We start from the raw sequence: 11,945 nt of genomic DNA, 5'->3' as shown, positions 1-11,945 counted from the left end.
TTGAGAAGTTATCTGCAAAAAACCTAGAGTTTTCAAGAGCCTAAGTAGCTCCTGACATGGCTCCTTTGAAGCTGGGATGGGAAGGAAGGAAGTGGAGGTTATCCAGTGAGTGACAGGGGGAGAGGAAGAGAGGAGCAAGCCACAAGTGTGGGGCCTTGGGAGGAAGTGACACAGGAGGGACAGAGTCTTGGCAGAGGATGTAGGGCAAGGGGCAAGGTTTTGGGGGTCCAGTTACCAACAATTACAAAGGTGGCAACCCAGTGAGTTGTACATGGACTGATTCTTCAGTTTGTCACACAAAATAAGGCCAGGAAAGTGTTTAATGTGTCTCTGACAGTCCAGTCAGTGATTGCGGGAAGGGGGGCCCAGCAGAATGTCACCAGCCAGCTCTGCACAGAGCTCGGTCTGAGAGCCAGAGCACCAGGAGAAATCTTTAGGCCCCTTTATGAGTAAAGAGCTGGAGCAGCCTGATCTGTTTGGTCCTCACCCCATAGATGATGGGGTTTAGCATGGGGGGGCACCTGACGGTACACGTTGGCAATAAGAACATGGAAATTCAGGGGCACATTCTGGCCAAATTGATGAGTGAGGAAGGAGAAGAGAGATGGGATGTAAGAGGCTAAAATGACAGAGAGGTGGGAGCCACAGGTCCGAAAAGCATGGCACATGGTTTGTACATCTAACAGCAGTTAATGGGCTGGCAATCCCACTGGTGAGACGCCTCGAAGCAGACATAGAGTACATGGGCCAGACACTGCCACAAAAATGCATCTTCATCCTGAAAGACAAAGCCTGTTAAGGGAGCCATCTGAGAGAAGGAGTCGCAGGGATTCTAGGAATGAACATCATTAGGGATCAGCAAGGACTACTGTTGCCAGAAGAAGAAACCAGGAGAATGAACGGTCACAAGCACTCTAAGAAAAACTCTGTGCTGAGTAGAGTACTGGCTCAAGCAGAGAGACAGAGTTGTCCCCTGGGTGGCAGAGGACAGACTGGAAATGTTAAAGAAGGCAGAACATGAAGACAGCAATTCCTCCCTGGACAGGGAAGATCTTCATGAATGCTGCTGGGAATACCAATGGATATCGAGTGCTTGTAGAGACTGCATCTGGGGCAAGCCTACTTAATGGGCTCCAGTCAGCCAATGTACCAACTAATGCTATCAAATGAAGAGTACCAGTGAGTCTTCTAAGCTCGAAGGCTGTGGGGTTCCATCCTCGGAACAGAACTGCAGAGGTGCCCCGGCCTGAGAGAGCGATGCCTCAGGTGAAGGTAACATTTGGAGAGAATGGAGTTGAGCTATGGATGACAAGGAGGGAGAAGGGAGGATGAGTTATCTTCCCTGCCACCTAGAGCCTGAGGGTGTGTGCCCACCGCCAGAGCAATTGTCTGACCCAATGTACCCTGCAGCACAGCCAAGGCCTGGGACATTTGAGTGACAGACTGTGCACTGCTCTTGCATTCCAGAGATGGCTGTATGTGGTGTGCCCGTGCCGCAGAGCAGGGTGACGGGTTTTACTTTACCCTTTCCTGTTTTTTCATTATTTTTTTTAAATTGATTGTTTAATAAATTGTATTTGCCTGAACTATATGTTCATGGAATTGCCCAGAACAGAGAGATCACCCTGGAATGAGGACACCCTAGACTCTGTCCTAAGTGACCATGACAAGATTGGGGTTTGATCCCCCCAGGAATCCTGGGTGCAGCATTGTCAGGGTTACGAGGACTCTGCCACACAGGAGAGTGGAAGGGGGGCCCTCGAGTCAGGCAGGGCTCTGGGTAAAGGGCGTGGGAGCGAGGACTCAGATCCTTTCACTAGCCCATTTCACCGGGGTGGTGTATAAGCCAGGAAAGTTCCACACAATAGTGTGACCATCCCCCCACTTCCATCTCTTAGAAATTCTTAAAAGGACATGCCTTAGTTTTCTTTTCTAAAGTGAAACTTTCACCCTTGGAATGTTTTGCTATTTTGCGCTATGCAAGGCTCTTCACATTTCTGCAAAATGTGTAATAACTGGCTCTCTGCCTGACTGAGGATATGTCTGCACTAGAGATGTTAGTAAAGCTTTGCCATTTAAGGTCTCCGCTGTTGCCGCTCTATGCCGATGTGAGAGAGTTCTCCTGCCGGCAGAATTAAACCATCCCGAATGAGTATCTCCTGCTGACATAGAGATGTCCACACCATCCCTTTTGTCAGTCAGAGGGGTGTTTTTTTCACACCCCTGACCGACAAAAATTTTACCGACAAAAGTGCCAGTGCAGATAAATCCTGAGTTGCATGATATTAAAGAGGCCCACTGCCTCAAGTCCTGCACTGTTTAAGAAGATTGCAATTTTCTGCTGGTCTTTCTCATCAAACCCATCTGCTTGCATAGATTTCTCTCAAAACTCTGTCTGAATCTCTTCCCGGAGTCTGCTGCATTACCGGAGAGTTTCAATTCCTTGGGGGCTTTCAGTTGTTCTATCTCCAGGATGGCTCCTTCTTTCCTTCACCACAGCCCTCTTTTCTCTGACCTCTCCTCTGGTCTCCCCTCTGGTACCATGGGGTTGTCTTGGGAATTCATAAGACGGAGGCACAATCTGCACTCGAAGAAGGGAGTCCTGGAGTTCACACCTCACAGTAGCAGGGAGCTCACAAATTCCAGCTAGTCCTGAACACCTCAGATTCACCTTGAGACTATGGCGAAGGCTCAGGCTCCCTCTTCCAGCCTTTCCTCTGCATTGCACCCAATGAACAGTCCCTGGCAGAGCAAGAGTCCATTTCTCTCTTGGTGTGACGCAGAGACCATGGTTATGGCAGGGAAGTCAGGACTCCTGGGTTCTCTCGTCATCCTGCCTCTCATTCTCTGTGTGACCTTGGCCCATTCATGTCTCCCTGAACCTTAGTTTACCTATCTGTATAATGGGGATATGTTCATAGGGACTTTCGTTTGATAGGGGTTTTGAAGATCCTTCAGTGAAAGGTGTTGCACAGCATGATGATAAGTATCGGGGGTAGCCGTGTTAGTCTGGATCTGTAAAAAGCAACAGAGAGTCCTGTGGCAGCTTACAGACTAACAGACGTATTAGAGCATGAGCTTTCGTGGGTGAATACTCACTTTATCAGATGCATCTGACGACGTGAGTATTCATCCACGAAAGCTCATGCTTCAACTAGTATGATGATAGTTACTGATGAGAATTACTGATCTCTGATCCCTGAGTGACAGCCCCGTGTGCCTGCAGAAAGTGTTTGTATCTCACCTCAGTCATCTGTCTCCAGATCTGCCTGTCTACTATCATCCGAGCCATCCTGGCCATTTACAGGATTCAGTCCCTATGGAGATCTGGGAATTATTCCTTGTTTTCTTAATAATCAACTATATTTTTACATATGCACCAATACACAGAGCAGTCTATTCCTCTCTGACTCAGCACAGAGCCCAAGAGTTCTCATCTTTCTTTTGGGAAGGTCCCTTAATTACTGTTTACTCCTAAAGATGGATTAAGAATGCAGCAGCACAGAGAGTTTCTCCAGGCTGTTTACATTCAGATGCTGCCTCTCCCCTAGATGCTGAGCGAACTCCACTGGGATTGCACAGAGCTCTATTATAAATGGTGCACACCCCTTTGTCAGCTCCCGATGTGGGATGCTGCTGCAGATGCTCTGGTCAGAGATATGTGGGACACGGCTACCTGAGGTGGATTCCCAGGGAGGACACTTCCGTCATAGTATTCACAGGTACCCATCTCTTGCTGAGGAGCTTACAAGCTCGACAAACTCAGTGCAATGTGGCTATGATGGGATGGAGAATAGGTCTGTGGTCCTTTCTGGTCTGCACAGCCATTAAACATCCCAGTTCCCTTGCCACAGGTGATAAGTTTGCTCCAGTATCATGGGCAAATAGCTCCCTCTGTTTTGTTCCTCCCCGGATGATGGCCTCCAGCCCGAGGTGGCTACATTTGACTGGCACAGGACCAAATTCTGAGGCCCTAGTCTGCACTTTGCTCAGGCCCCACTGAGGTAAATATTCCTTTGGAGTAGGAACTGAGTAAAGATCTCAGGGGCCAGCTGCATTTTAATGCACAGAGACTGTCACCTCATCCTCTTGCATTTCAGGGCTATTGCTGTTAAAGTGGGGGGCTGTCAGCTGACTTTTATCTGATGGAAAGCATGGAGGCCTAATAAACACCGAGTAGAGGAATACTATCACCTCCCATGACTTGCCTCGTTTAATGCAACCCAAAACCTGCATTTTCCTTTTTTTTTGCAACAGCAAAATAATCCACAGCCCTGAGTGGTGAAGCTATTTCAAACTAACCCCAGCTTAGACAGAATGAGGTCAACGAAAGAATTCTTTCATCGACCTAGTTACCCCCTTTCAAGGAAGTGTATTACCTAAGCTGACAGGAGAACCCCTGCCATCTGTATAAGTGGTGTCTATACTGAAGCACTATGTAGCATTTTAAGTATAGACAAGCCCTCAAGCAGATCTTCCCAAAAAGCATCCAGTCTGGATCTCCAGATATGAGGAGTTGGAGAATCCATCACTTCACTTTGCAGTGTGTTTCAATAGTTAATCTCCCTAAATGATAAAAATCTGGCCATCATTCCCACATGGGTCTCGCTCTGCCTTTCTCCGCTAGATTAAAGAGCTTGTAATTGCTCACTTTTTTCTGATCAGGAACGTCTCGCTTGATTGTTTATTTTTATAAGATAAATAGATGAAGCTCTTTGAGTTTCTTACTGTCTGGCATTTTCTCCAGCCTCCACTCATTTTGGAGCTCTTTTCAGCACCCTCTCCAATTTTTCAACATCCTTCTTGAAATATAGACCCCAGGACTTTACACAGTCAGTTTCACCAATGCCATGTTCAGAGGTAAAATCATGCCCCTGCTTCAACTCACCACTCCTCTGTTTATGCATCCAAGGGTCAAATCAGCCCTTTTGGCCACAGCATCATACAGGTAGCTCACGAAGAGTTGATTGTCCACAATGATCCCCAAATCCTCTTCAGGGTCCCTGCATTCCATAATACAATGCCCTAGTCTGTGAGTCAGGCCTGCATTCCCTGTTCCGAGAGGATCATGTTGTATGTGACTGTATTTTACGAATGCCCTACTGATATTTCTCACCTATTGATATTGTGCTGTGTTCATTTTTTATCTAAATATTTTCCACTGCTGAATCAAATGCGTGAGAGAACTCGGTTCCCTTGATCTACCAAACATATACTCTCATTAAAGGATGAAATCAGGTTCATTTGACAAGACATGTTTTCCATAAACCTTGTTGTTGGCTGGCCTTAAACATATTCTAAGACTTTTTTTCAACTAATCTGCTACCAGCTTTTCCATTGTTTACTAAGCTTCTCAATTTTTTAAAACTTTCCCTTTATTTTTAATACTTTAAATTTAACACCGAACTGTCCTGAATTTGCCTTTTATTTATTTATTTTGGGGGGCTTTTCTGCTGCCTGACCGCATACCTCTGGTTCTAAGTGAGATGTGTGGTTGATCAGTCAGTACATAACTCTGGTGTTCATCACTCTAAGGTTCTACCAGAGATGCTGTTTAACACCCTTCCTGACAGCTGATGGGCTGGAGAGTATTTCATCACCTCGTGTGATATGACTACCTCATACTGCTTCTTTCCAAATGCAGAACAAAACTATTTCATGAACACATCTAACTTTTCAGATACATTAAAAAGTTTCCTTCTACTCTCTAGGAATTGGTCTAAACATTTTCTATATTCCCTTTCCCCCATTTTTATATACTTATTTCCCCCCCCCTAAAAGTTATTTTCCCTTTGCCACTGAACTGGGTTTTTAGGTAAAGTTGTCCACTTTCTTGACAGTGGAATTGTGGCTTTTTAGCTATCTAATATACTCTTCTTGAAGAACTCCCAATTTTCATTCCCATTTTTTGTCTACATTTTTCCTCCCAGTCAGTTTTGCTGATAATTTGCCTCAGCTTTGGGGAATTAGCCCCTTTGAAGTACTAAGTGTCTATAGATGGTACTGTTTGGGAACTGTTTTCTGTTTCTCCATTTGATTGTAATCAGTTACATTATTTTATTTTGTTCTCCTCTATCATATGTCCCCTTCTTTCTTTCTTCTCTAAACTAAACAGCCCCAGATGTGTAGGAATTAATGATGCATGGAGAACCATAAAATATGGAAATGGCATTAGTAGGGTCAATTGTTCATGATTCATTTATCTGAATAATGAAAGTGTCATTTTTCATTGTGTGAAGGGCGACCAATCTGCTTTACCCATGAGAACAACCTCCAGTAGTACACATCGTGTCTCATATTAACATTGCCTCTCAATCCAGGCATTTGAACTGCGACCATCACTTTAGAGCCTGGGCACATACAGGAAGTCAGGGGAACAAACAGTACATGCAGGAGACACCGTTCAGCCTCAGAGTTGGAAACCTTCTCCCCTACTCCATGTCACATTCCAACGCAACTGAGTTCACCAACCCCTCCACCTTCATCCTGTTGGGCATTCCTGGGCTGGAGACGGCCCATGTGTGGACCTCCATCCCCTTCTTCACCATGTACGCCATAGCCATCTTGGGGAACTTCACCATCCTATTCATTGTGAAGATGGAGCCGAGCCTCCATGAGCCCATGTACTCTTTCCTCTGCATGCTGGGCGTCAGTGACCTGGTTGTATCTACTTCCATTGTGCCCAAAATGCTGAGCATCTTCTGGTTCAATTCCAGGGAGATCGATTTCAGTGCCTGCCTCACCCAGATGTACTTCATTCACTGCTTCTCAGTGATGGGGTCTGGGATCCTCGTGGCCATGGCTTTGGATCGCTACGTGGCCATCTGTGATCCCCTGAGATATTCCACCATCCTGACGAAGCCAGTGGTGGTCAAGATCGGCCTGGCCGTGGTGCTGCGTGGTTGCATAATTGTATTGCCCCATCCCTTCCTGGCGAGGAGATGGCCATATTGTAGAACCAACATCATCCCCCACTCATACTGTGAGCACATAGCCGTCGTGAAGCTGGCCTGCACCGACACCCGCATCAGTAGTTACTATGGACTCTTTGTGGCATTCTTGGTGATGGGTCTGGATGTGTTTTCTATCACTGTGTCCTATGTCCAGATCCTCAAGGCCATCTTCAGCCTCCCCACAAAGGATGCCCGGCACAAGACTTTTCGGACTTGCGGCTCCCACCTCTGTGTCATTCTAGTATCTTACATCCCACCTCTCTTCTCCTTTCTCACGCACCGATTTGGCCACAATGTGCCCCAACATTTCCACATTCTCATTGCCAATGTGTACATTTTGGTGCCCCCCATGCTAAACCCCATCATCTATGGGGTGAGCACCAAACAGATCCGGGACAGGCTGCTCCGACTCTTTACTCATAAAGGGACCTATAGTTTTCTCCTGTTGATTTGGCTCTCTGAGCGAGCTCTGTGCAGAGATCACCGGGGACATGGTTCTGGGCCCTCGTCCTGAATCACTTGCTGGATAGTCAGAGAGACATTAAATATTACTGTCCTGATATTACTGTGCTGTTCAGCATGACAGACTGGGGAATTAGTCCATGTCCATGTCCATTAGTCCATGTCCAATTTACTGGATTGCCTCTTTTCTAATTGCTGGTAACTGGACCCCTGAAACTCCACTCCTTGCCCCACATCTTCTCTCAAGGCTCTGCCCCTGCTCTGCCTCTTCGCCCCAAGACCCCACGTTTGTCACTTGCTTGTCACTCTTCTCCTCCCCGTCAGTCACTGGATCATTTCCACCTCCCTCCCTCCACCCCCAGTGGCAAGGGAGCCATTTCAGAATTTGGTAGGAGTGGCAACTTTAACCATGATTGCAGGGGCTACTTAGACCCTAGAAAATTCTAGGTTTATTTGGCAGATAACTTAGCAGTATCTAATTCCTGTATAAAAGAAAGAAAATTAAATAAATATTAGACCCACTCAGCACTAATACTAACATGTTCTGACATCCTGTAGCAAATCACTTAAGGGGCACTGGTTAGGTTTAAAATGTTAATGTATATTCTTACTTTGTTAGTTACTTTGCAGAGATAGCGAACACATGAGGATTCCTGGGTTCTATCTCAGCTCTGGGAGGGGAGTTAAGACTAGTTGGTTACAGCAGGGGGCAGATACTTTTTGTTGCCCGATCTTTTGATTATGTATTAATAAAATTGATTATTTAAGAATTCCCAGATATCACTTTGAGGATTGATGGATTCCTGCCCCAAGATCAGGCCAAGTATTATTCAAATTATTATATTGTTGAGAAAGCTGATGTGCACAGTTGCAACACTCACACTATAGGAATTCTTTAATTTTTACAAATATACTTTATTAATACATTTAGCACAGTCACAAACTGCCCAGCTCAGTAAGGTAGATAGAGATACTACAGAATGTACATCTGCACATCTATATACTCACGACTTCTCCTGTAGATCAACCTGAAATGTTGACCATCACCTTTCTCATTAACATCACGTTCCCCATCATCACCAGTGGCCATCATTCTGACACCTCCTAAGGACGACATCTCCTTCTCCTATGGTTCCTAGGCTGTAATGCCTCTTTTATAATATGTTATGCTGATGTGATTCTTTTTGATGCATATTCAGTAGGGGATTTTTTTCCCTTTTCCGTATTTGTATTTTCTCATCTTACTAATGTTGGGGTGCCTTATTCCTATAGTTTAGTATATTAATTATTTTAACTTATTATCATATATGTCAGTTTGTTACCATGGCCCTTTTCTAGTTTGATATTACATTTGTTATTTTTGTCCTAAGCAGTTCTTTCCAAGTTCCAAGTTGTGGTGTACCTGTTACATTTAAAATATATGAATTTAGGAAAGCCCCTATGCCAACCTACTTCAATGAATCCTCTATGTTAAAGGTTGCAGCCATATTTGGATGTTATGCTTTAGCTCATCGCAATCTGTCTAGGTGAAAGTTCCCAAACTTAGGCATGCTAATTTTTCCTTAGCTCACCATACAGAATGTGGCCTACAAGTCCCTTTTGTTACAGCCAAAATATACTCTAATATAGACCTATACACCTATTATAATAAAACACATAATCAAACCCATAAGAAACTTATAAGAAAAGATATATAGGCAAGCAAGCAGGCTAGCCTTAGGTGTATCTCATATACCTGTTATGTATGTCAGTTCATTTCCAGGACACTTCTGTGGTTGAATCGTGTACCTGTGGTGAGAACTCCCCCTTAAACTCCATTTTCAGCTCCCCAGAGAGTTGTGGTTTTCTGCGGGGCTGAGTATCTGCGCAAAGTGTATCTGTTTAAAGTTTATAGGCTTTAAGCTGTGTCAGAAACAGATAGTTAAGGGTTAATGCCTCTTTTACCTGTAAAGGGTTAAGAAGTTCACCTAGCCTAGCTGACACCTGACCAGAGGAACCAATGGGGGGATAAGATAGTTCAAAAGGAAGGAGGGAAGTTTCCCTTCTTTAGAGTTTCAGTTTAAGTTTTGACCAGAGCGGGAAAGCTCCAGAATTCAGCCTCTTATCAAGTAGTGAGTATTAGTGAAGGAAATAAATAGGTTTATGTTTATTTCTTTGCAACTTGTCTTGGGCATTAGGGAATAATCAAATTGGGTATTTTTTGTGTAACTAAGATTTTGCCCAGGGGAACATCCTCTGTGTTTTGAATCTGTTGTCTGTGAGATCAGCTTATATGCTATCTCCCAGAGGGTTTCTTTTACCTTTCTTTTCTTTAATTAAAAGCCTTTTTCTAAAGAACCTGATTGATTTTTCCTTGTGTTAAGATCCAAGGGGATTGGATCTGGACTAACAAGGAATTGGTGGGGGAAAGGATGGGAGATGGTTAAATTCTCCTTGGTGTTAAGATCCAAGGGTTTGGATCCGTGTTCACCAGGAAATTGGTGAAGAAGTCTCTCAAGGCTATCCAGGGAAAGGAGTTAGAACTTGGGAGTGGTGGCAGCAAAACCAGATCAAAACTGGTAATTCAGTTTAGGGGTTCAAATGCAGGTCCCCATATCTGTACTCTAAAGTACAGAGTGGGGTTGAAACCTAAGACATGGTGAGCAGCAGTGAGGGATTTTAAAGGAACCAAAAGCCAGATTTTTCCCCCTCAGTTGAAAGGCTGGGGAAGCAGATACCCTGAAGGCAAACAGATAAGAGCTTCTAACAGAGGGCTTTTTGTTAAAAGGGAAGCTCCAGCTGTGATCACTGGAGGGTGATTAACATATTGCCAAGACAAGTCACAAAAACCTGTTTTACTTGGGGTTTTTTCTAAAGAGTCGCATTACAGTAACCAAAAATTCCAAGCTGTTTCCCCCCAGGGGAGAAATGTCAGGCAAAGGAAAAAAACAAAACTATGCAACAGGACCTAGAATTAGCCAAATTCCAGGCTGAGGAGAACAAAAAGGAACATGACAGACAGATGGCCAGGGCTGAGGCTGCACACAAAAGAGCTATGGAGGAGAGGGAAAAAGAAGAAAAAGCGAAAGAGGATGACCACAAAAGAAATATGGAACTGGAACAAGCAAAAATGGAAACAGAAAGAGCAAGGATTGAAGCAGAAAAGGCCAAGGAAGAGGATTCCCACAAAAGAGCTATGGAGGAGAAACAAAAAGAGATGGAGGAGAAAGAAAAAGAAAGACAGCAGGCACTGGAGTTAGCAAAGATTCAGGCAAATGCACCACCTAATCCTAACCATCCTCTACCAAAAGTCCACAGGTGGGAGTGACTATGTCCACAGTATACTGAATCCAGTGATATTGCTGAATATTTCATCACCTTTGAGAGACTGTGCACCCTCCATACCATTCCTGAAGATCAAAAGATGACCACATTGATAGCAAAATTGACTGGAAGAGCTCTGGACGTATTCAACAAGATGCCTATTGGGGAGGCTTCTGACTATGGTAAATTTAAGGATTTGGTTTTAAAGCAATTTCAAGTTATATCTGACACTTACAGAGTTAAATTTAGAACCCTTCAGAGAGGGCTTGGACTAAGTAATATGGCTTATGCACACCAGATAAAGGATCTGTTAAAGAAATGGGTTGATGGAATGATTGATTTGATGACTCAGGAACAATTCATGAATATGACCAACGATCATATTAAACAGTGGTTATGGGATAAGAACATGAACTCAGTCGAAAGTCTTGCTTCTTACACTGATAAATACGAGCAGTCCCAGGCCGCCAGTGAGGCGGGAAAAACTGATACAAAACGGGTGGAGGGAGCAGAGAGGAACAACCCAGGAACAATATGAGCGAAGATCAGAAGGGGAACCCTCAAACCACACCCTACCACCAGGGGCAGCCCAAGGCCCCACCTACATCCCAAGGTAAAACCCAAACTCCTTATCGTCCCACCACACCAGTCTCCAGCAACCCACCTCGCCCTGGTGATACCTTAGTAGGGCGATATTTTAAATGTAATGAACAGGCACATATAAAGGCCTACTGTCCCAAGAACCCGAACCGAGTACAGTTTATTACACCACAATCACACCCAAGATCCCCAGGCCCAGATGCCTCTCAAATACCCTCGGAGCGAAGTGAAACCTTGAGAGTGGGCGGAAAGAAGGTTATCGCGTGGAGAGACACTGGAGCACAAGTGTCAACGATCCACCAATCCCCAGTGGACCCCAAACTCATCAATCCAGAGGCTCCGGTGACAATTCAACCCTTCATGTCACACTCTTTAATCTTGCCTACAGCCAAATTGCCTGTCCTGTACATGGGCTGGTTAGGAATGTGGACTTTTGCAGTCTCTGACAATTATCCCATCCCCATTCTACAATTCCAACGCCAGAGAGCACCAGCGAGCCTGAACTGGCAAAAACAGCAGATAATCCTACCCAAGAGGCTCAGCCAGAGCCTGAAATACCACACATAGTGCACCAGCGGAGAGTGGTTCACAGTCAACAGAAACAACCCCAGCACCTGCATCGCTTCC

At 44.8% G+C, this 11,945-nt stretch overlaps 1 protein-coding gene across 1 annotated transcript; it reads left to right on the top strand.

Moving 5' to 3' along the window:
• The first annotated feature begins 6,432 nt into the window (after nucleotides 1–6,432).
• On the top strand, nucleotides 6,433–7,467 carry LOC128848278 (olfactory receptor 52R1-like). The gene has a single exon (XM_054048219.1). It carries the CDS (start codon nucleotides 6,439–6,441, stop codon nucleotides 7,465–7,467), a length of 1,029 nt encoding a protein of 342 aa, XP_053904194.1. The 5' UTR covers nucleotides 6,433–6,438.
• The last annotated feature ends 4,478 nt before the right edge of the window (nucleotides 7,468–11,945 follow it).

Source organism: Malaclemys terrapin, chromosome 1, assembly GCF_027887155.1.
Source record: "Malaclemys terrapin pileata isolate rMalTer1 chromosome 1, rMalTer1.hap1, whole genome shotgun sequence".
Classification (NCBI taxonomy): Eukaryota; Metazoa; Chordata; order Testudines; family Emydidae; genus Malaclemys; species Malaclemys terrapin.
Note: the sequence above shows the minus strand (reverse complement) of the source record. Positions and strands in the feature narration are given on the sequence as shown.